The 24,137-nt window shown below is 44.9% G+C and overlaps 1 protein-coding gene and 2 long non-coding RNA genes across 8 annotated transcripts in view; 1 reads left to right on the top strand and 2 right to left on the bottom strand.

Annotated features, from left to right (window-relative positions):
• LOC114092137 (uncharacterized) overlaps window positions 1–19,759 on the top strand; it is a 26,480-nt gene extending 6,721 nt beyond the window's left edge. Inside the window, exons 3-6 of one of the 2 annotated variants that reach the window (XR_003582631.2) lie at window positions 5,948–6,076; window positions 6,432–6,545; window positions 7,514–7,615; window positions 19,503–19,759. This is a non-coding gene — a long non-coding RNA (uncharacterized lncRNA). Of the gene's footprint in view, window positions 1–5,947; window positions 6,077–6,431; window positions 6,546–7,513; window positions 8,546–19,502 lie in introns of those variants that run through there. The other variant, XR_003582632.2, reaches the window with a different exon arrangement.
• On the bottom strand, window positions 2,600–8,373 carry LOC114092138 (uncharacterized). Of its 3 annotated transcripts, none has more exons than XR_011703985.1 (3): window positions 8,285–8,373; window positions 4,323–4,437; window positions 2,600–2,767 (listed from the first exon to the last, which is right to left on the bottom strand). It is a non-coding gene; the product is annotated as an uncharacterized lncRNA (long non-coding RNA). The 3 variants fall into 3 exon arrangements; XR_003582635.2 differs by lacking the exon at window positions 2,600–2,767 and adding an exon at window positions 3,125–3,358; XR_003582634.2 differs by lacking the exon at window positions 2,600–2,767 and having other exon boundaries at window positions 4,309–4,437.
• C12H1orf116 (chromosome 12 C1orf116 homolog) lies at window positions 12,311–24,137 on the bottom strand. Of its 3 annotated transcripts, none has more exons than XM_027934658.2 (4): window positions 24,081–24,137; window positions 18,583–18,768; window positions 15,884–16,061; window positions 12,311–14,700 (listed from the first exon to the last, which is right to left on the bottom strand). In XM_027934658.2, exons 2-4 carry the CDS (start codon window positions 18,685–18,687, stop codon window positions 13,175–13,177), a joined length of 1,809 nt encoding a protein of 602 aa, XP_027790459.1. In that variant the 5' UTR covers window positions 18,688–18,768; window positions 24,081–24,137; the 3' UTR covers window positions 12,311–13,174. The 3 variants fall into 3 exon arrangements, with proteins under 3 accessions (XP_027790459.1, XP_027790458.1, XP_027790460.1); XM_027934657.2 differs by having other exon boundaries at window positions 23,956–24,121; XM_027934659.2 differs by lacking the exon at window positions 24,081–24,137 and adding an exon at window positions 20,996–21,075.

Raw genomic sequence — 24,137 nt, 5'->3', positions numbered from 1 at the left:
TCTGAATGCATTGGTGCAGAAAGAAGAAAGGGGGTCCACCTCTAAGGACAGACCCATAGGATGCGTTTGCTCAGGGCTTCCTGTCTAAGGCATGAGGAGTTTTTACATCTCTTGCTTCTTCTCTTCTAGAATGAAGCCAATTAAAGAAATCTTTTCCCTTGCTACTCAAGTTGATCTCTTTATTCTTCAAAAGGGAGTTGACCTTCCTTTGCTCAGCCCCATCAACACTCCATCCCTCATCCCTCCAGCGACTAAGCACCCTGGACTAAGCACCCTGGATTGTTCTCATTCGCCCTCCTCAGCTTCCCGGGGCACTTTTCCCATGTGGGCTCCCGTCTCCGGGTCAGGTTACTTTCCAAGGACATATCTGTGTCTCCCCCATTTGCTCAGGAGCTCTGTTCATTCTACTCAAAGTCAGAGTACAACACACCCTGTTCTTTAAATGTTTGTCAAACACTGATTCTAGCCACACCTCTCCTAAGGATAGTGTTTGAAAGGCCTGTGTGGAGGAGATACTAAATCAGGAAAAAAAAAAAAAAAAGGGAGAGTGCCTAAAGAAGGTATTGGGGTGGGGGGTCTCCCAGCGCTGGGAAGGAGTTCTCTCCCTCTCTCCCTCTCTCTCTCTTGGGACTGGACATAATCAGCACTAGACCAACATCCAAACCTTCAAGTTTGTCTTGACTACAGCAGCTGGTACAAAACAAGCTTCGTTGGATTGCTCCAAGCCTTAATGGTATTGCCTATTCTGGTAAGGGCAAAGGGTTTTTGAACTGAGTTAATACTCTCTTCTCCCCACCGCCCCGCCCCACATCCCCAACTCCCAGCCTGTGTTCTCCTGCGCAGGCTCAGAGTCATTTGGCACTGATTTCACCTAGAAAGGAGCTAGCCCAGAGGGAGGCCCTCCACGCCCCGCACTCCAAGCAGCTCCTTCCTCCACACCCCGCCATGACTACTAGCAACTTCGTCACATCCTCAGCATTTCTCTTGGTACTCCTTCCACCTCCTGCCCCAGTTGAAACGTATGTCCACAGCCTCCAACCCCATGGCAAGGGCCTGGGGTGACACTGGAGGCAGGGATAGCACTTCCTGACCCCAGACCCTTTCCACAGCATGGCTTTTCTACCCCATCAGCATAGGACACTCCTCAGTGCTTTGAGGGTACATCTAAAACTTGTCTTTGAGTATCCTTCAAGTACTGACATCTCCTTCAGGTACTGTCAGGATGCTGAAAGGTTCTGGAAATGAGCAAGGAGGGCTGAAAGAGCTGTGGATTTCTATTAGTTATATAGAAAATGAGGGAATTTCTGGGAACAATTTTTTTCTTCTGGGGATGTTACGATTTGGTAGCTATAAATGTTGAGTGAGGGGGCCTCAGTCAAAGTACCAGAGATGGAGATAACAAGGACTCCCTTAGACATGAATGCACCTGACCTTCCTTTGCTTGTATCTTCTAAATCCTGAAAAACATACAGGTGGCCTCTGATCTCATTTGGGACTTCAGTATCAACATCCATTTTTTGCTGGGGGGGGGGCGGTCATCGTTCCAAATTAACTATTTCTTATCCCTAACCACCATGACTATTCTAAACCTTTTATCTTATCAAGCTCCACACCCTGACCCTACCTCCCTTGCTCTCAGTCTCCAAATTAAGAGAAAAATGCGATCCATTAAGAGGAAGCACCCTCCACCCAAAAGGTTGTCCCCAACCCCTACCACATGTTTCCTCTTCTCTCCTGGCCTCAAGGAGAAGGTGCTGACCCTTTTCCCAAGAATTCATTTTTGTTCACTTGGCTCCTAGCATATGATCATGCTCAAATCTTATTCCATCCTAAAGCAAATGATAAAAACCCCTCCTGGGCCCTTAGTTATCTTTTGTCAATATCCTTTACTTGTTTGGTCCCTTTCTAGCTAAGTTTAAAGTTATACTCACTGTCTCCGCTACTATCGACTCCACAGTCTGCTAAAGTTAGGTTTCCACATTTAATCCTCCACTGAGATTGCTTTTACTGAGATTACTAGTGACCCCTTAATTCCCAAATTCCATGGATATATTTAAGTCATCATATTTGATGTGCCTTCAGTATTTGAAACTGTTGATCATGTCCCTCTGTCCTCTTCTGCAAAGCCCTTTCCCCCTTAGCTTTCAAAACATCTCTCTCCTGTATTTCATAAGAGTCCTTTCATATATTTATTAAGCAAATATTTGCTGAGTGCTTGCTATGTGCAAGAACTCTTCCACAAGATGGACAAAGTCCTTACGCTCATGAAGTTTGCAGTTTGATTGAGGGAAAGAGAAAGTAAATAAAACAAGCAAACCAATAAACAAGAAGAGATTAGATAGTGGTGAGTGCATGCAGAGAATTCAAGGTTTATGCTGTGAAGAAAAAGTGGAATTTCCCTTAGATTGAGCATGCAGAAAGGTCTCTCTGAAGGTCTGAGACTTGAAGGATGAGAAGGAGCTAACTAGGTAAAGATGATGGGAAGGGAATTTCAGTAGAAGGAATAGTCAAGGCGGAGTCCCAAAGCTGGGACAACTTTATTGTGCTTTGAGGGACAGGTGGGAGAAGGGGGCACAGGAGGGAGTCCCAGGGCCCAAGAGGAGAAGCTGGCAAATGAGACGAACAAGGAGCACACAAATACCCAGGAGCCAAGAGGAGTCAGCATCTCAAAAATGGGGAGTTGTCCACTGTGTCAAACACTGCTGAGGGCAAAGAGGACGATTGGATCTGTTAGCATAGGCATCACGGATGATTTTGAAAGCGTAGTCTGGGGGAATGGAGGGAATAGATGCATGTTTCAAAGAAGGAGGAAAAATAAGGTTGAGGTGAGAAAGGAGAAGTTGTGACTATTTCAAGGAACATTTTCAGAAGAGGAACAGAGAGACGGCCAGAGCTCTAGAGCAGGATTGTCCAGCACCACAACCACCAGCCACAACTTAAATGAACCAAAATGAAGCAAAGTTAAAAATTCAGTTCCTTCATCACACTGGCCACATTTCAAAGGCTTGATAGCTACCGGTAACTAGTGGCTACTTACCTGGGCAGAGCAGATTCAGCATGTTCTTATCTTTGCAGAAAGATCTATTGAACAACCATGCTCTCAAGAAAATGGGGTTAAGAAAGGTTTTAAGTTTTTTTGTTTGGTTTGTTTATTGTTTATTTTTCATTGTGAGAGATATCAGACTTGGTTGTGAAATTGGAGTTCAGACTTCTCCAAGAACTTCTCTTTCTTTTCCTCCTTAAGATGTCTTAAACTGTTCTCTTCTACCTCTGAAGACACTAAAGTGTGGTCCTGCAGAGTTGGGGCAAGGAGGTCCTCCACCTCCTGTGAGGAGCTTACTTTACACAATCCCAGGTCCTGGATAGAGACAATGCTGTTGGTACATTTGCTCTACCAAACCTAACTACCAAGAAGACCACAGGCAGGTCCCAATATGAGTTGGGCATATGAAAAAAAAAATTTAAAGGTGTACCTGAGACTCAGTGAATAGGAAGTGTCCTTTCTATAGCTTAAAACTTCTGTTTGAGCTATAAAAACGATGGACATTTGTGGCACACTGCACCCCATTAAGTCGCTCATTCATTCAACAAGTGTTCATTGAGTGCTTGCTGCATGCTGAGCACTGTGCAATGTGTGTGGCATACAATGAGACCTGGTCTCCAAAACCCTGGAGTGTAGCTTATGGAAAAACACATGTGAATGACATAATTATCACAAATGCTCTTTGGAGAAGAGATTAATTCTATGAACTGAAGCAGTAACTACTGCACAGATGGGGAGAGGTGGAATACTACAGTGATGAACTAGGGCTGCCTTTGTCAGAATCTAGAAATGTTGGAGTCCATGCTTAATATTTTGGTCTGCAGCTGGTGCAGCTCACTGGCATGCACAAGGCACTGGGTTTTATACCCAGCACTGAAAAAAATTTTTTTTCCCTGTCTATATCCTTAGAACAGTGGGGAATTCAGATTTGGGGAAAAAATAATCTTTTCATTTTGCAATAATTTTGGAACTTACTGAATGTTGCCAAAATAGTACAAAGAGTTCCCACATAATCTTTACCCATCTTTCCCAAATTCTTGCATGTCACACTTATCAAAATTAAATTGGAATGTCCTTTTCTGGTGCAAGATCCAACCCAGGATGCTACTTTGCATTTAACTGTCCTCTCCAATGTGTGATTATTCCTCAAGGCTTTCTTTATCTTTTAAGACCCCCATTTTTTAAAGAACCAACTCTTAGTGTTTATCTGTTGTTTCCTCATATTTAAGGTCAGGCTGTGCAGTTTTGGAAAGAAATTCACTGAAGCAATTTTACACACTATAATAGGAGGTACATGATGTCCATATGGGTTGTAATTGGCGATGTTAACTTTGGTCACTTGGTCCAACTGTGTCTGCCAGGTTTGTTTCATTACAAAAGTTCCATTTTTCCCTCTGTAATAAATAAGAATTTTGTAGAGAGAGAGATTTTGAGACGATGCCAACATATCATATTTTCTTCTGTTCATTTCAATGTCCATTCATAATCTTGCCTGCAATGATTATTACTGTGATGCTTGCCAAACTGTGATCCTTCTATCTCTGTCATTCATTCTGCCTTTATTGGAATTGTTTTGTACAGAATAACTATTGCTTCTCCCTGATTTAGTTATTTATTCAATTATTTATTTACATCAGTATGGAACTATGAATATTTATTTTCATTCCAAGGAGTATAATCCATAACTGCCAGTTATCTCATTGATCAGCTTCTCCCTTATTTGACCAAGAGAACTTTGTGTTGGTTTTTATGTCCTTTTGAAATGTTGTCATTATTTTTTGAGTATTTTCTTACTTTTAGGTATCACAAGATATTTCAGGCCTATCTTGTCTTTTTCTGGGCTGGCCACGTAATTCTCCAAAGACTTCTAGTTTCTTTTTGTAGAAAATGCTATTGAAAATCAAGGCCTGTGTACCAGGTATGCTCATTCCTTCTGGGGTTTCGTTACCCCCAGACTCTCTCAGAAAGAGGACAGAGCTAGGAAAGAAAAGTACAGATATACATACACACCAGTATCTTTGTCCATGTTTATCTATCAATCATCTAACTGTCTATTACCTAACTAACCATTGAGTTCATATAGATGTCTCTGATTCCAATTCAGTATTAGAGGGTTCAGTCCAGTCTCCACTTTTGAATTTATAACTCTCTTCCCCTAGAGTAATAAATCTAGTTCTCTTTGTCCATAACAGAGTTGCTTACTTATTCTTGTAATACTCATAATGTGGTTTTAGAATTGTTGAACTGTACATGTGGAAACACTCATGAAATAGAATGTCTTTTTTTTAAAGCATGTATTTAAAATATGTTTTTTCCCCCTCCAAATTACTTAAATTTGCTCTTTTCTTTCCCACCCCCTTTGGTATGATGATGTCATTCACTATTTTCTTTTTTTAATTCTTTTTTGTAGTACTGAGGATTAAACCCAGGAGTGCTCTAGCATTGAGCTATATCCACAGTCCTTATTTTGTTTTTGTTTTTGTTTTGAAATAGGGTCTTGCTAGATTGGCCAGAGTTTGGCCTTGAATTTGGGATCCTCCTGCTTCAGCCTCCAGATTCACTGAGATTACAGGCATATGCCAATGGTGTCCGGCTGATGACATTCATTCTTAACACAGGTTGATTTGTTAGTCTCTGGATTCCCCTTCTCCTTATACGCACATGTCAGGTAGTTGTTTGCTTATTTACTTATTTAATGAGTATGCAAAACATTACTAGGGCTTTCAGATTTGAACCATATAAAAAGGTACACACAGGTAGTTCTCCCTGATCCCTTCTCTCTATGCCCACCCCCACCCCCCACTTTCTTCCCACTGCTTCCCTTCTCCCCCATTGTAGGGAACTGATCACATTTGGTTTTGGTTTACTCCCATATTTTTTTCCTCATATCCCCTTTTCTTACAGGAAAGGTAATGCACTATAGATGCAAATATCCTTGTGGTTGCTGGGTGGAGAGAGAAATGGAAGCAGGCTGAGGTGATGTGAAGAGAACAATCATCTGGGAGAGAGAGAGAGACTGGGAGAAGTCCGGAGGTAACATTTACATGACTTGATGGACTGACTACTTTGGTGAACCCATGCAGGTCCCCCACGGGGGTCTGTGTTTGGACTAAGGGTACGAGACACTTTTTGTGCATCGAGCAGACAGCTGAGGAATAGAGCACAGAGGGAAGATTTGATGAGAAATTTCCCCAATAGAGAACATTGTTCTGGCCTTCTGGACGTTAGGTCTGGAGAGGAGGGTGCAACAGCCCGGGTGGCTGTCCCAGCACCATGAGGCAGAACAGCGACAAAACCTGGGCAGCTATTCTGACCTCTTCTTGGACAGAAGTGAACAGAGCAGACACTTGGCAGGGCAGGGGACCAACTGGATGTTGCTCCTTCCCAGGCAGCTGGGTCAGAAGCACAGGATCTTCCCACACCCAAGGAGCTGGCCTCTCAGAATCTGCCCAACCATTCAGGAAGAGCATGATGGGAGCTGGAGGAGGTGTGGACGCCACAGGTAATTTGTGTCACAGCTCCCTGCCCCCTTTCAAGAATGACAGTGAGGAGGTACTGCTGTTTCCACTCAGTCAACTGTATTCATGTATGAGGAATTTTTGGAAAAGTCTCTTGGGCCAAGGCTCAGATGATAAAGGGTTTCAAGTGTGGGTGAAGGTGAGAAGGATTTCCTGGTTGTGGGACAAGTTGGCATGGAAAGAGAGAAGAAAGGAAGGGCAGTGTAGGGGAGCCATGTCGTTGTGACAGGTCCCTTGGCATCCCCCATCCCAACCTTCAGTAAAAAACTCAGAAAACAACAAACTACTGTTAAGTCACTTCATTTCCCAAGTGACTCAGTCAAAGGCCTGGGCTTTGAATCTGGAGGGATAGTGAGGGGGTTGTTGTGGGGAGGTCCTAATGCAGCACACACAGATGTAGATAGTACAGAATTGGATGGAGGTGGGCTGCAGGAGGGTCTGCAAATTGGAGGAACACTCCACTGTTTCAGCTTGAGGAATTAGGTGCAGGCTATGATTAATGTAGTCCTCATATGGGGGTGGGGAGTCGGAGTCTAAATTACATATGTAGTTGATAGCAACATTAATAACTATTATTACTGAGCAGTGTGCTAAGTGTTTTTATACATAGATTATCTACTTTGTTTCTATTCTTGGAACAACTGCATGGGGTGTTTATATAGGATATGAGGTGTTCCCCCCAAAGCTCCTGTTAATGCAGGCCTATTCAGAGGTGAAATGATTAGATTATGAGAGCTGTAACCTAATCAGTTCATCCTAGTTTGAATGGACTGACTGGGTTGCAATCCTAGGCAGGTGAGGTATGGCTGGAGGAAGAAGGTCATTGGGGGCATGCTTTGGAAGGGTGTATCTTCCCTATAACCCCTTCTCATCCATCTATCTATCTATCTATCTATCTATCTATCTGTCTACCTATCTCTCCCTCTCTATCTCTCCTTCCTGACCCTATCAGGAGCTGAACCCTTCGTTCACTGGGCCCTTCCTTCACTGTTCTGTCTCTCCTTGAGCCTGGAGGAATGGAGTCGGCTGTCTATGGACTGAGACCTCTGAAACCGTGAGCCCCAAATACACTTTTACTCCTTTAAGTTGTTCTTGTCAGATGAATTGGTCACAGTGACAAAACTGACTAAAACAAGTATTAATATTGTCTTACTTTATAGGGTTTCATCCTGTTATAATTTAAGTTCATTTTTCCTCCATTTAAAAAAATAAATAGTCAGATGTCACTATAGGTCTGTAGTAACTACAGCTCTCAGGGAGGTTTGCAAGTTTGAAGCCAGCCTCAGCAACTTAGTGAGGTCCTGTCTCAAAATAAAATAAAAAGGGCTGGGGACATAGCTCAGTGGAAGAGCACCTTTCTAGCACGCACAAGGCCCTGGGTTCAATTGCCAGTACCAAAAAATGAAATAAAATATAATAAACATAATCATTGAACAGCATATAGTTCCCTGAACTATTCAGAAAAAGAATATAAACGAAGAACAAAGAAATAACTGGGAAAGGAACTAAGGTACAGAGACCTTGGAAACCTGCCTCCCAAGCCTATGCTCTTGGCTACTCCAAGTTCTCAGTCTTTCTCCTGTCTCCTTTTATCTGTCCATCCATCCATCCATCCATCCATCCATCCATACATACATACATTTTAGTCAGCTATTTTGCCACTGTGACCAAAAGACCCAACCAGAACAATTGTAGAGGAGGAAAAGTTTATTTAAGGGCTCACAGTTTCAGAAGTCTCAATCCATAGACAGTGGAGTCCATTCCTCTAGGTTCAAGGTGAGGCTGAACATCATGGCAGAACAATGTGGAAGAGGGAAGCAGCTCACATCATGATAATCAGAAAGCGGAGAGAGCATCCACTCGCCACATACAAATATATACCCAAAGCCACACCCCAATTCCCACCTCCTCCAGCCACACCCTACCCACTTCAGTTACCACTCAGTTAATTCCTATCAGGGGATTAAATCACTGATTGGGTTAAGACTCTTACAGTCCAATCATTTCTCCTCTGAGCCTTCTTGCACTGTCTCACATGTGAGCTTTTGTCTCATATCCAAACCATAACACCATCAGTCCATCCATCCATCCATCCATCCATCCATCCATCCATCCATTTTTCTCTTTAAGTGGGGGCTTGAGTTGCATTATAAAACCTAAGCTTTCTTAGACTTAGGTTGTGGTTATTTTGGGCAGGGTGTTGATCTTCCTAATCGACTTATTTAGACTCATGAAACATACATTCCAGGGATGTCATGGATCTAGGAGATAGTCCATTCCAAGCCCCCCCATTTTATGAGTGACATGAAATCATCTACTAGAGTTCACCTGGTCTGCAGCTCTGCCTGGATACCATTGTGTTTCATACAATTTTGAACTCAGGATCCGGAGCAAGTGGTGAACAGGGACAACAATTCAACTAGGTAATGAGCAAGAGAGAGTAACAGCCTGGAATCAGACTGTCACCATTTTTTTACCTTACTGGTGTGCTAAGTGTCAGTGATGGTAGTGATGACTCAAGCAATTCACAGGGTCACCACACCAGGAAGGATGTGGAGAGGCCATCCCATGGGCTTTGACATCCTGATAAATAATGCCTCATCCAGAAAGATGTCTACCCTATTTTTTGTTAAAAAAAAATTTCTCCAGGAATCTTGAAACCTTTTTTAGAGTTTCTATCTCTTTCTGCTTTTAGCAAAAGTTCCCACTTGTTATGTAAGTTTTCCCCCCTCTTTCCTAAAAATAAATAACTATAGAAGAGCATATAGCTCCATGAACCACGTAGCAAAAAGGAAGTTAGGGAAAACTTGAAGAACCAAACTATATGCTCATAAGAAGCATGAGACACAATTGAGGGGAAACTGGGTTTGAGAATTCAGAAACGGAAGCAGTGGGCTCATCCTCACCAAGATACAAACATCAGATTCAAATTCCGGAAACGTGGCGTGGGTGAAGTTGAGTCACCTGCAGGGTGTGCCAAAGACTAGTTGTTACTTTGGACTTTTATAGGCAGCAAGCTTTCTTCTATTTCTTCTCAGAGCAGAATTGGGTGTATACTTGGCTTCCAACCCTCTCTCTGTTTGCTCCCTTTGAGAAGGAAAGACTAAGTCCCTGAAGATAGTACTATAATTATGGAGCCAAGTGCCAAGTACTGAGCTTGACATATTTTATATCACCTTTCCATCCCAACAATCTTTAAAGAACAGTGGTATTTCGTCCATTTCACAGATGAGAATTCTGAAGTTCAAAAGTTAAAGTATCACTCCCAGGGCTCCTGATTGGCCCATGATGGAGGTTGACTTTGAGTCTAGAGTTGTACGCTTTATAGTCATTCACATGAGGAAAAGAGTATTCCTTCTTAGTTTCTGATAAATACGTTCAGGATTCCTCCTTCTCACCCGTTGGTCTCCACTTCCACTAATCTAAGAGATGTAGTTTCATATTTGCATAGTGTTATCCTTCTTTGCCTACATAGGCAACCAGGGATCCAAAGAGAGAGGGGTTCATCTCACATACTTGTGCATTCTGTAGACTCTTCAACCTTCTCCTCCAGCTTAAACCTAGAACATCAATTAGGACCTACTTTCCTATCTTTTACCCGCCCTTCCTTCCATGAAACAATCAGCAATGTTTGCACACCTGCTCCCTCCAGATTACAGGATGAACTCTGCCAGACCACACTTCCCTCTGTGGAAGAAGGCAGGTAAAAGGTGAGTGGCTCTGTCCCAACTTCAGTGCAAGATGGCCTGTAGGTCAGCCTTGCCACCACCCTGGAGTCAGAATGCAGAATTCCCAAATTAGCACAGGAGTGGTGACTCTGAGGAGGAGCTGATAACACCTCTGAAAACACAGATCTCACTGCACCAGGCTGAAGAGTGATCACTTCTTTATTCTGTGAATAGTTTGTGCCTAATAGCAGCAAGACTATAGTGCTGCAAAGCAGAAATCCAAGAAATCCAAGGTCAAGAGCTATCACTTTGGCTTTTAAGATCAAATTGATGGTCTTTACAAATTTCCTCCCAAAATCCTTTGAAAAAAAATAACAAAACCCATTCTCACCTTCCACCAAACCAGTCCAAGCTGAGTGAAGAGAAATCCTATACGAGCATAAGAGAACAGACCCAATTACCTCAGGTCTCACCTCAGGTGGGTCTAGTATCACCCTCAGGGAGGTAGATCCATCCTCACTGGGTCTCCTTTTTCCTCTTCAAAATGAGATGACTTCATTTAGATTTATTATTTTATTCCTGAATTCCAAAGACTTTCCTTAAAACAGAATATACTTTTTGAAGGACAAGGACGTAAGGAGCATGGTATCCTTAAATAACCAGGTAAAAGAGTCTTTCAGATTATGAAACTGGGGAAGCCAGCTCACCACTAGGATGAGGATGCTGATGGGCAGAGTACAGGCTGTTTGTAACTCTGATTTGTCTGGGAGAGAAGTTTCATTTCCCAGGGGTGGAAACTAAACAGGTAGTAGTCCTGACCAACCAGTGTGGGTTAGCATTGTGTTGATGCCAGGGCTCTGGATTCCCACCAAGTCTCAGTTGATGGCTAGTCTCATGTTTCCCTATTAATCAAGGTAATTAATGAATAAGGAAGAAAGCTATCATTCCTCAGGTCGTGTCTTGAAACTTACACACGAAGCAGCTCAAAATAATCCAGTATGTCCAATCATTTCTCTAGAAGGTGGCTCTCTCTCCTTATGGGAGTCTGTAATAAGATATAGCTTGGCTAGTGTGGGAGTCCCCATCAGCTGTGACAGAATGGGTCCTCACTCAGGGCTAGGAATGAGGCACCAGGCTTTTGGGTGTGAGTGTGTGTGAGAAGTGTACATAGAAACTGCCACACCCACACCCCACATACCAGGGCAGGGCGGAGCCATCTGTTATCCTTACCCTAACCTTCTCATCATGTTCAGAAATTCTGAGTTTGACAGTGATGGGTCTTTGAGGACACGGGCCAGAAATGTTCAGCAGAGCTGCAGGGCACCTTTCCAACAACAGTCCCTTTATCTACCCCTCACACCTGGTCATGCTGAACTCCAACCAAGTCATAGGCATAAGACGTGTTTCCTAAGGGGAAGTGAGGGTCATGTCTAGCCATGTCTAATCAAGCTTGTACTCACAAGTCCACACCACCTGCTCATATTACCCTCTTTTGGCATTTGCTCAAATTGTACGGCTTGGTCAGAGAATCTGCAGGAAGAGGTGTTCTGGTTAAGAATGAGCTATTATATAACCACTTTCTGAAGGTGGAATAAAAACTACAACACTAAATATCCTGAACATTTAGTCCTGGTTGCTTCAGAAGACACTAGGGTCTTGAAGATCTTAGGGATCAGGCTTTGACAGTGATTATGGACTTTTAAGGTGGTATGTGGAAGTACAAGAGCATGGTTAAGGGAGGCAGCAGAGAATGGGAATCAGGAGCCCCAGGTCCTTGACTCAGCTGTTTACCAAATGCAGAGTGACCATGAATGAGTCTCTGCCCTTCCCCAGCAGGGTTGGATAGGAGTTCTTCTTAAGATTCCTCTCAGCTCCAATTTTCTATGTGTTGTGCTGATTTCTTATCCTTGGAACTGTGGACATTTGAAAATGATCTACAATAACATAGATCTGAAATAGTTCTGTGGTATTTATAAAACCTCTGGGCTGGGGCTTCCACCTCAGTATTGACCAGCCCTCTAGTCGGTCATGTGCAGAGTGAGATAAAGAGCAAGAGAGCAGGAAGCATCGTAATACCAGAGTCATGGAACCACAGCACAGTTTATTATCGAATTTCTCAAGCCCACTGACAAGAACTCTCACCAGTGCAGGCAGAGGTATGAGTGTGTGGCCTCTTATCCTGCCTTCAAGACTGACAAGAGCTGTCCTGCTATCAGTGAACTAAGAGGTTTAGTCACAGGGAGGGGTCCTCCAGTGGGACTGGTGACACTAAGAAGGCAGTGGGTGAAGAGATAACAAACCAACTTCTCTAGGCTCAAGGCCTTGTCCAGAAGGCCTGAACTGAGAGAGGGATCCAACAAGGTATGAACCAGTCTCATTTCCCGCAGGGATTCTAGGAGGCCCACATTCATGTGAACCTTTATGTGTAGATTATAACTCTTCTTTTTGGGGGGTGGTGGTGCTGCTGGGATTGAACCCAGGGCCTTGTGCATGCGAGGCAAGCACTCTGCCAACTGAGCTATATCCCCAGCCCCTTCTTAACTCTTCTTTCAGATCACTTGCATATCCATCATCTCATTTGACTTTTCTGGCCTCCCTTCTCCATTGTAAGAAAATTTTCAACAAGAGCAGAACTCTGAACAATGCCTTTTTGTGTTACATAAAGAGTGTCAGTGATATGTACAGCTCCCCCAAATACACATGCACATGCCCCACGCCCTTGTCTATTTCTTCTTCAGAATGATCTGTAGAGATGGTCAATGGCACAACCACTCTGAATTCAACACATGCTTGAACAAAAGTCTCTCCTTCCCATTCGCCTCCAAGAGCGCAGAACCGGTGAGAGGAGCCCATGGCTGCCCCAGCCCTAAGCCGTGAGGTCACAAGGGCTCCTAAGTGGAGCCCACAGTCTCTCCTCTTGGTTTAATCTTGGTGGCACTGGTGGCCTACTCCTTCAGCAGCCCCAGCTTCTTCAAGGCCTCCCTCCTATGTTCATCAGAGACGCCCTTTGGGGAAATCTTGACACTGACACAAGGGGGTCGAGGAAGCTTGTCACGGCTCTGTCCTTGGTAGGACAGCCTCTTGGAGCTCTGGCCCTGATCCAGGTCAGCCAGCTTGCCCACCTGGATACCTGCAAAGTCCTTCCCAGTGCCCAGGGAGGCAGGGCGGGGCCGAGAATTACGCAAGACACTGGGTGAGATCTTGTCCAAGAAGGAACCCTTTCCCAGGGAAGTGCTGGTTTTGGGACTCGGGTTTTTCTCAGCAGAGAGGTAGCTGCTCAGTCCCACACCCGAACGCTCCAGAGTGTTGGACTTGAAGTTCATCTGTCTCAGGCCAGGGATGTTGCTTTCCTGGAGAGTCAGTCCTGAGTCTGGCTTTGGCTGAGTTAAGCCACTATTTGCCTTTGGGGCCTTAGGGATAGGGATTGGTGTGGATTTGGTAGCTGCAACTTTCCCAAGAGAGGGTTCCTGGGTGGGAATCCAAACCTTGCCTGGATAGGGCCCCTGAGCTAGAGCTGATGCTGGAGGCTTCATTGGGGAAGGTCCCTGAGCTGGAATCTTCTCTGCAGCAGGAGCAATTGCAGCTATAGGAGCTGGAGCTGGGGCTGGAGAAGGATCGGGGCCCTGAGCCTCCTTGAGTCTGATGGAGCTGGTGGGCCTACTCAAAGGGAGGCTGGGCTCCTCTGGGTCCTGGGGTAGCCCCAGCTTCTCCAGTGCTTCTCTACGTGCTTTCCTTTGGTCCTGCAGTGAAGAGGACACCAGGCCAGATTCTCCAGCCTCATGGTGTCGGGACAGCCTGTTCTGGGGATCGCTGTGGAAGCTGCTTCGGCTGCTCTTCAGAACAATGTTGGGTGGCAGCTTCCGGGGCTTCGGGGCTGTGAGGGGAGCCATTCTGGGATTTGGATCAGCCCCTGGTGGGAGGGAAGCATCTTCAGCTCTGGCATTCCAAGACAACTCAGCAGGAGGAGGCTGTGGCTTTCCTGAGGCCCCTGTGGAACCTTTCCCACTGGCTGGGTGGGACATGGCCTCTGAATCCCCCTCCACTCTCTCCAGGGGGCTGAATGGTGGGTGGAGTTGGGGCCTAGGCTCTCCTGGCCCCTTGGGCAGGCTGTGTTTCCTACCCTGCTCTGGCTGGGCGTCCTGGAAAGCTGCAGGTGGGGGGATGAGTACCACGTCCAGGTCAAGGGCAGTCCCCAGGGGATTAGCTTGTGCCTGGCCAGGCTCCCTGCTCTGGCTGGCCTGCTTTTTCTCAGGTTTAGCTATGAGTCCCTCAGATTCTCCAGGGAAGTGGCTATTAGTCTGGGTGGTGCTTTTCCTGAGGTTCTGGTTTCCGCCAATGTGGATATTTCTGGGGAGGCTGTAGGAGCCAGACTTGAAGCCCAAGCTGTAAGGCTCAGGGGGACGGAATGAGGAGGAATGAGTCACCTTCCTTGGCTCTGGTCCTTGCTGAATGATTGTCTTCTCTGAGTTTCCTGCAAGGGTCAGGGAGAACAGGTAGAGAGTGGAAAGAGGTGAGAACCCTACTACAGAGGGGAAAACAAATACTTGAACTCTGCTCTCCAACTAAGCAAGGAATGGGTTTCGTTTTTTATTTTATTTTATTTTTTTTGCTTTTAAAGGGCACCACTCTTGTCTGGAAATCATCTAGTCTAATAGATCAATAACGGCAGATTCCTTTTGACTGAGGATTATTTTTTCATGATGGCTGGGGAGAGGCTGACCCCTGATTGCTCCATATCCTTTACTTAGGCTCCTCCAACCTTCTTCAAAAGCATCAAAATCAAGGTTGGATTTAGAATCGGTTCTCTCTAGTCATCTTGGGGCTCCTGGGTAACTGAGCCCAATGGAAATATTTGAACAAGTGATTTGCTCTTGATCTGACCAGTCTGTCTTCTGCTTTCACCTTCTATGAGCCCCTGGCCAATTCTATAATAGCACAGTGTCCTGCACCAGAGTGACATGACCTCTTTCCTTCTTGCAAGCTCAGCAGGTGCCTCAGGTGCTGCAAGGGGCACAGCCCATTTATTACTCTATCTACAGGGAGGGTGTAACACATTGTCGATAAATATTCGATAAATAAATTAATAAATAATTGTAACCCTGAATCCAATGGGACTGTCATTGAGAGTAAAGTCCCTAAACTCTGGGACATATGACCCATGCTTATGTGCCTTCCTGTCCTGTCCTCTTCTACTGAGCCTGAATGCCGCCCTCTTCAAGAAGGGCCTCTAGGTACCACCAACTGCAGCTGGGGAGTCCTTCCCTCTTCTTATCTCCTATGGCCCTGTCCTCTGGGTCGTCCAGATTAGCTCCCTGGAATGACTCAGTCTGTCTAGAGCCAACCACCCAGCCTTCCCTGAATTCCCTCCTCCACCTGGGGGTCATATCTCTTTAGAATTTTGCCACAAAAGGATAGTAGCTAGCCAAACCCCTTCCCCTCCCAGCCTCTGATACTTCACAGAAAGACATAAAGGACTGGCTTGTCAGCAGTCCCTCCTTCCCTCTAGGGACAAGGCTTTATTCTGGCCAAGAGAGTGGTGAGAAGTGCAGAGTTCCTCCTGCCTGGGAACAGAGGCCAGGGGAGCTGGGAAGTGACCAAGAGGCACTGATTCTCTGGGTGTTGGTACAAGTGCTCCCTCAATTGGATGGGCTTACTCTGGGGAACCGGCTGTATGACAGGCAGTGTCCGGAAACCTCGGGGAGTTGTGGCTGGCTCAGACTCCTCCGTGGAGAGTCCACCGTCGGCCTCAGTGTCCAATGAGCCAATGGTCTCCTCCAGGAATAGCAGACACTCTTTCTCTTCTGCGGACAGGAAGTCGTAGCTACTGTCACTCTGCAGAAGGGGAGAGGGAGTGTGAGAGGGAGCTATCACTGGAGAAACTGGTGGGGACTGAGAACCACCCTGCTGTGGGGAAAGAAGGCTGAGGAGCTAGATGCTCTTGCTGGTGGCTGGTGCAACTCTGCAAACTCAATGGAGTTGTTTCCTACATTTTCAGGCACCAGGGAGGATAGACATTGCCAGGCTGGGGCCCCTGCAGCACCCAGATCTGGTGGCTGGGCAGGCTGATGGCAAGGGTGCTTTCTTTTGCTTGGTCCTGGGTGGAATGCTTCTGGGCACAGATCAGAAGCAGTTCAAGTTCTGATTTCAATTCTGTGTGACCTTTGTCAAGTATTTCAGTTTCTCTGATTTAACTCTAGATTATATGCACAATGAAATGATTTGACCTGAAACTCGAATGGTATTACTTTTAACTTTTTAAAATACTTCTGCATACTTGATCTGGTATGTCAAGGACAATATGAAGACAAACAGGAAATGCAGCCAAGTACTGGCTGCCAGGCCAAGGGGAACAGTGGCATGACTAGCCACAGATAAGCTTACTAAATACTTTACACTTGACTTTGAAATATGTTCCATGTTGGATTCTTTCCCCCTTATAAGTTTACTTTCTTAATGGCATTTGGCTCTGGCTAATATTCAAATAAGTATGCATTTCTTAACCAAATATTAACTTAATCAGGGAGGGTGGAGAAACTTGTTGATTAGGTAGGAAGGGAAAGCAACTAAATAGACATAAAATGGATCATTTATGTTGTGAGAAAGCACATAGGGATATTTGGAGGATGATACTATGCCATCTCTGATGGTTCTACCCATGCTGTACTAAACCAGGAAGTTTGATGAACTAGTTGCTCTTCAAACAAGGAGGTTAAAGGAAAAAACCAAAAGGACAAGTGGAAATGTCCTAAGACTTTTCTTGGCCTCTCCATCTGTCCTCCTGGAATTTGGGACATCTCAGAGTTGTATATTCTCAGATCCCCTCAGATGGCCAAGGAAGATTTTAAGATTACCCTAAAAATAACCTGCAGGGAAGACAGGATGATTAAATAACCCTTCCAGTTGCCTCTGCCCTTAAAGTCATCTGTCTGATGACCATCTGGGGCCTGCATGTCAAGGGAAGCCCCAAATATAGCCCTTGAAGTTACTGGAACAAAGATCTTCTTTACTGTCTTTTTCTTCTAAAATAGCCTTGCCGGGATAAGACAACTCTTAATTTCTCCTTTGTGGGTGATTCACTCTGAAAACCTGGAATCCCTGACACATTCTGTGTCCAATGGAATGTGACAACTACTCATACTGGCTTCAGTCTATCAGGAACAGGATGATATCTCCCTGTCCCCATCCTCTGGGATCACAAAAAAATCTTGCATAGGTTGTTTGCATTGTGTGTGTGTGTGTGTGTGTGTGTGTGTCTTTGTGTTGCTTTATCTGCTCCATTTTACATATTAAAACCCATTAACTATATTAAACATCCTTGGCATTCTGTAGAGATACTTATTATCTTTACATTTTCAAAGACCTCTATAAAATATGAAGCAATACAATCTAAATTCTCTGGGTTATTATGCATGTGACAATGAACAAGAAAGGGATGCTTACATTTGGATGTAGGGCAGATGGACACTTTCACACAAGCCTTACAACTGAGATTTAAATTCATGCTTCCCCAAATTATAATTTGTTACATGCCACTCACAAATAGCTGAACGGTGATTTTCAAAGTGTCTCAGTCTCTCCTAGATGGGCTTTTCTACACAGAGACAAGTGCTAAATGCTAAATGCTAATTTACTTCCTCTAAGACTCCAGTGAGTTAGGTGTTAATATTATTCCCATTTTAAAACTGAGGAGACTGGGGCTTAGGAAAATTAAGTAATTTGCTTGAGGTCACATAACTAGAGAACCCAGATCGCTCTGGCTATAAAAATTAAGACTCCCAATTACTCCATTCTTTTTTTTTTTTTTTTTTTTTTTAAGATTTTTTAAAACTTTTTTGTAGTTGTAGATGGACTGAATGCCCTCATTTTATTTGCTTATTTTTGTGTGGTGCTGAGGATAGAACCCAGGGCCCCACAGATGCTAGGCAAAGGCCCTGCCTCTGAGCTACAGGCCCAGCCCTCCACTCTTTTCCATCTTCCTAGAAGACTGAAGTAATGCCCTTTGTTGCAGACAACTTCATGAACCCATGTGCTGCAAGGATCTGTGTTCTAGTTTCCACCATGACCTTGGTTCCTAGGCCTGCTAGGAACTCCGCAGTTGAACTCCTCAACCTAAAGAAAGCTGGGGACTAGACGGGGTTCTCATTGATCCTATCATTCTCTGAGGCTGTCCCACCCCGTGCTCTATAGAACCAAGGGTGACTCAGGCAGAAAGCACCCAGCGATGTGGTGATTCACTCGCTGACAAGGAAGATGAAAGAGAAGGTGCGGTGGCAAGGAGGGTGGCAGGGCAGGACAGGCAGGGCGGAGCAGGGGTGCAGAGAGCGGGCCAGCCAGCAGACGCGAGAGTACATACAGATCCCGAGCGGGTGGAGGTGGCGCTCATCATGCTGTCGCAGCTGCGGATGCAGGTCACGGGTTCCGAGCCAGGCCTTGCTGGCCACAGCTCCCTCTCGGGCATCGCCCGAAGCAAGGTGCAGGGATGGTGAAAGGGACTCCCAGAGGGGAAGCGAAGAGAAGCGAAGAATGTCCCAAGCTGGGCCTGAAAAGAGAAGAATCAAAGCCACTGTGAGCCAAGGCTTCTGCGAGGCTCTGCCCAGGCCCCAGGGCAGCATGGCTGCGAAGACGTCAAGCAAGCAGAGAACAGGAAGGGGGCCTTGGAGGGCGTGCCTCCACGCCCGCAGCCTGCATGGAAGGACGTGGGACCTGGCTCAAAAACATGCACAGGGACAGACTTAGGTGGTAGAGAGGCAGTCTAGTCAGAAAGCAGCTTCTATCACTTCTGAGTTACCATTTTCCTCCTAACCAGGGAGCTTCACCTACATTGTCTTTAATATAAACAATAAATACTACAAGGTTTAATAGATTGGGCTGTGGAGGTAGTTGGGCCTGGGTTCAAATTCCAATTGAGCTATTTAGAGTTATTTTACCTGAAGCAAATTACTCTTTGTAATAACATTTGTAATACCTCATTGAATAACATAAGGATTAAATGAGAGAAGAGCACAGTTTAGTTGGTAGTAAATACTCAAACACTTAATGAACAAAATAAATAACTACTATTGTTCTTGTAATAAGAAAAAGGCAAGATACATCTAGGACCAAATTAAAGTGAAACAAGGGAAGTAAGAACTTGGAAAAGAAGGGTTCTGCTTAAATATAGACTTGAGAGAAAAAAAAAACAAACAACAGGGCCCTTAATTGAACTTGCTTTTTAGTCACTTTGAGAATATAATGTAATGAAAAACTCCCTGTAAAACACTTTGTGAATTGCAGGGCCTGCTGTCAACTGCTGTCAAGGTCAACTTCATCAGCGTCATTACAGCCACCGCTATGATGGCTATCATCATCTCTCTAGCCTCTGAGAAATGAGCTTGGCACCTGCGGTGATTGACACAAACCTAATTTCCCTCCTGTGCATCTCCTCCTCCATCATTGTATATATTCCCAATAAAATTCCCTAGCTGTCAGAGGAACAAGAGAAAAGTTCTATATAGCTTCATCTTGACTTCAGCTCCTTAGGGGAAAAAAAATTCAAGTTCATTGTGACAATAGTAGTATCAAAGGAAGTCAGTGTTGTTTTCCTACTAAAGGTCCCAGTGTTGTTTTCCTACTGAAGTCAGTGCTTGTGGGAAATAGAATCGGGCAGGCCAAGGGTGACTGTCTTGTTAAATTAAATTCTAAAGCAATTGTGATCAAAGAACAGTTTCAAGGTCCAACAAGAAGTTGGGGGAGAACTTAGAATTACAATAAAGTTTATCCAATTCGGGATCCATATTTTGCCCATAAAACCATGCTCTATTTTAATGACCTCGTCTACTTTTCCCAAGATACTAGATAAAGCACCTTAGAAAAATGTATTCTCTAGGAGATGTGAGGACTCAGGATTTGGAAGCCAGGCAGATATCCCTTTGACTTCTACCAGTAGTAGCTTCCAGTACCAGTGTGAGGTTTGGGCAGGGTTGGGTGAATCAGCCTTCTAACCCGTGAGAGCTGGCAAGTATAAGGCTGCATGGAGCTACTCTTGGAAGGGAGGGAGGGGCAGAACACTGTAGAAAGAAGAGGGAAGATCCCCAAAGAGCCAGACACCTGGGGTTCATAAAGGTCCACAGTCTCTCTCAGAAGATAAGGAGGGGAACAGAGAGTCAGAGACACCCAGGAAACCCAATGATAAATTAACATTTAGATGGTAGAGATGGCTTTTAGGGTTTCTTTGTGAGGTTAGAACCTCAAAGAAAAAGGCATGTGAGAAATCATGTGGATGAAGTTCAGTCATCCCAGCCACACACCATTAATGACTGTCCAGGTTCAGAGAGCACTCACCCATACCTACATTCTTCAGGGTTGAGGCTGTTACAGCAAAGGGAACCCATCTCTCATACGCTTTAGGCACATAGGAGGCACTCAAAAAATGCTTGCCATGTGTCCTGGTGTCTGTTGGGTTGAACTGTTGGGAGGTTTCTCCTTGGCTTCTAATCTACTCCTGTAAAATTATTCTTAAATATTTTATATCACAGAGAATATATGGCTTAGTGGAATTTGGGCAATGTTTTAAGTTAAATTAATATTTATGAGCACCTAATAGGCAGCGGGGGTATAAAACAGAATAAGACAAAAGCATTGTTTTTAAGAAGTCAGTGTTGATCCAAGGGTCTGGTTTGGGGCTTCAGTTTTTTTATATGTAAAATTGGGGCAATAAATATTTAAGGTGATTCACTATAATTAATGTAATTTTCTCTCTGAATGAGTGAGCAGATGCTGCCTCTTACTTTCAGAGAAAATTGCTACCCTTGATCTTCCAAGTATGCTTCAGGCTTTGCAGTGGGTCACCAGGTTTCCTTCTTCCCAGGGAGGCCTTTCGCGCTCACACTGCAGACCCTGAAGAGTAGGAATAGTCTTGCTCAGCAAGAACTTGGCACGCTACTCCAAAGTGCTCCCAGATGTGCTCATTAGACCTTCAGAATAACCTGGTAACTGAGACAGTTGGTGACATTTTCTTCATTTCACAGGTGTGAAACCTGGGGCTCCTCCCACTATCTCTTACCAAGAAAAATGGTAAAAAACCCAGAGCTACATATTCAAGACAGCTATGGATCTGGGCCCCTCCAGAGGGCTCTCAGGGACAGCCAAGTTGCCAGAGGATTTGCACCTAAAGAGGGGTCATTGATCACTCCTGACTGAATACTAAAGACAGGATTGGCATCTCTTCATTTATTTCATATCTTAAACCCTATGCATTTTCTGGTTCAGACCTATATTTCCAGGACAGTTTATTGACCTAGCAGCAGATACATATTTCCGGAGTAAAGAAATGACACTAGATGGGTGTGGTGGCACACTCCTGCAATCCTAGAGACTCAGAAGGCTGAGGCAAGAGAATTGCAAGTCAAAGCCAGTCCCTGAGAAATTTAGTGAGACCCTGTCTCAAAATAAAATATATTTTAAAAGGTTGGGGATGTAGCTCAGCCCCTGAGTTTAATCTCCAGTACGGGGAGGGTTTCTTCGTGAAGTTAGCACCTCAAAGAAACAGGCATGTGAGAAATCATGTAGATGAACTTCAGTCATCCCAGCCACACACCTTTAATGACTGTCCAGGTTCAGAGAGCACTCACCCAAACCTACATTCTTCAGGGGGTGGGGGTGGGCAGGGGGATGTGCAAAGAAATGACGCTAAATGCCAGGGAAGATCATGTCATTGGGCACCGTATTAATCAATCTCTGCAGAGATGATGTGAACTTGAAACCAAGCTGAGTGAGCCCACAGGTGCTGACACCTCATCTCTATACCGAGCTTTCTGACCCAAAGAGTTTGAGCAGTATTCTTCCCATCTTTCCGTCCCCCCTCACTGGCTTTGCCCAACCCACATACAGCATTTCCTTCTACCAACTCCATAACCTTGAAACTTGAGGGCTATATCAGGGTAGCCATCGAAACTGGAGGTATTTCTGCCAGATAAGAAACCTGAGAAACAAGCACAGCAGTCAAGGTGAGAGTGTAGTGTCTTTTCACCCTTGACCTCTTTGGGGGACTTAAGAGGAGGGGGGAATGGGCTGGGAAATATGCACAGCCTATAGTCAGAGCCACCCATCCGAAGGCACATTAAATATTAACCACTCCACTGAAACTAGCCAAGTCTTGGACAAGAGTAAATAAACTGCATGTGGCACTCTGGCATCTGAAGCCTGTGCGGAGAGAGAGGGCTCCAGTCCCAGTCTAAGTTCACTGGAAGAGACTTTCTGAACAGACCCAAACCCCGCTTATCAGCCCCTTCCATGAACCCCACCCCATATCCTCCAAGAGCTCAGCCTCTCTTCTCAGTAGTCAGAGAGGTTTTTGCTGACTACCTAGAAATGTGCCTTGGGCTGGAGAACTTCCTAAGAAATATTCTAGGAAGACTGAAATTTGCACTGTGTTGTCTCCCTCTCTACAAGCACGAGGACACGTTTCTGTGAGTGCCAGGAAACATTAGAATCTCTTTTTCACCAGTGATATACGGGAAAAGATGGATAGAAATACCCTTTGTGCAGAAGGGCCTTATTAGACACAGCAGGTGACCTTCTCTGCTGACAAGTTCCCCATCACAGGCAGTCCTCAGGCAGCTGGTGTTGTGGGCTCTTTCTGTGGTATGGGGGAAGCTAACATCTAAAGTTCCATTGACCCCTTGAAACCCCTTTGAGTACTGTGTGCACCAGGCCCTGGGATCCTGTCCCTGAGGTCTTTCCACTGCACAGGAGGAAAAGAGGCAAAGTTAGGGACCAAAGTGTTAACCCCTAACGTGGAAAATGGAACGCTGACTTGCTACTCGGACTCTTCTTCTACAGCCAGCTTCCTTAAGCAGGTACCCCTGCCACACAAGGGCCACCTGGGACACCTGAAGGAACATAATGCAAAACCACTGCCCTAGTCTAGTTCTCCTCTTTATGGACTTTGCCACACTTGGCCTGAGCCCCACTTGGAACTCTGACCAGACTCAACATGCAGCCGTGAAATATCAATGTGGGCGCGGCCCCGGCACAGCCCAGTAGCTTTCCGTTTGCCAGTGTCTATATCTACTAATAGGAAAAGTTGGAAAAGTAATGAGTTGAACCCAAATAAACTTTACTCTGTAGCTAGATTATTGGTGGGTTTTCCAAAGATGAACTGGTAGCACATTTTAAGGTTTTTCTGATATCACGAGTCCTTACAAACAACCTAGCACAGTCCATACCTTACACACCTGTCCAGCAAGAACTCCATTATCAACCTCTATGATCGAACATATACACACTGCACCCTTTATTTAAATACAGATAGACACTGAGTTGGTAAAGCCATGGGAGAGTTTCCAGTTAGAAATGCAATGGAAAACCAAGGCACTCTACTCACCCAAGTGAACCCCGTTTAAACTTCTTCTGCTCAAACTTTTCTCTTTCAAAATCACACCTCAATCTCAATTGCTCAGAGATGGAAATTTCCAAAACAAGTCTATTTTCTTTTCTTATTTGTACAATATGCTTACCCAACCTAAATAAATGAAAAGGCTTTCCTGGTCCTGGTCTAAATACTTAAATCTCAGCTACTATCCTGCTCTGATCCCAGGCTGGACTCAGAGAATTGAACACAGGAGGAATCCTTTAGTTGGGGTGTGGAGAGGCACCCCACTTCTCCCAGAAACCATGTAGCTCTGACTTCTCCTGAAACCCCTCCTCTTGCTGCAGAATAAGCAAAGTTGGTTAGTGAGTCACTCACCTTCACTGGGTCGGGGGGGCTGAAGGGAGGAAAGGATACCCTTTTATTTCAAAGGGCAGAGATGGAGACAGACACTGCTTCCCTGCCTCCTACTGTTTTCTTCTTTTGACCTCCTCCTGACTTACCTACACAGGTAAATGCTTCATCCTTGCTGCCTCACCACACCCAGCCGCTGACTCTCA

Source organism: Marmota flaviventris, chromosome 12 (genome assembly GCF_047511675.1).
Source record: "Marmota flaviventris isolate mMarFla1 chromosome 12, mMarFla1.hap1, whole genome shotgun sequence".
In the NCBI taxonomy this organism is placed as follows: Eukaryota; Metazoa; Chordata; class Mammalia; order Rodentia; family Sciuridae; genus Marmota; species Marmota flaviventris.
This window is presented reverse-complemented; position numbering and strand designations above follow the sequence as displayed.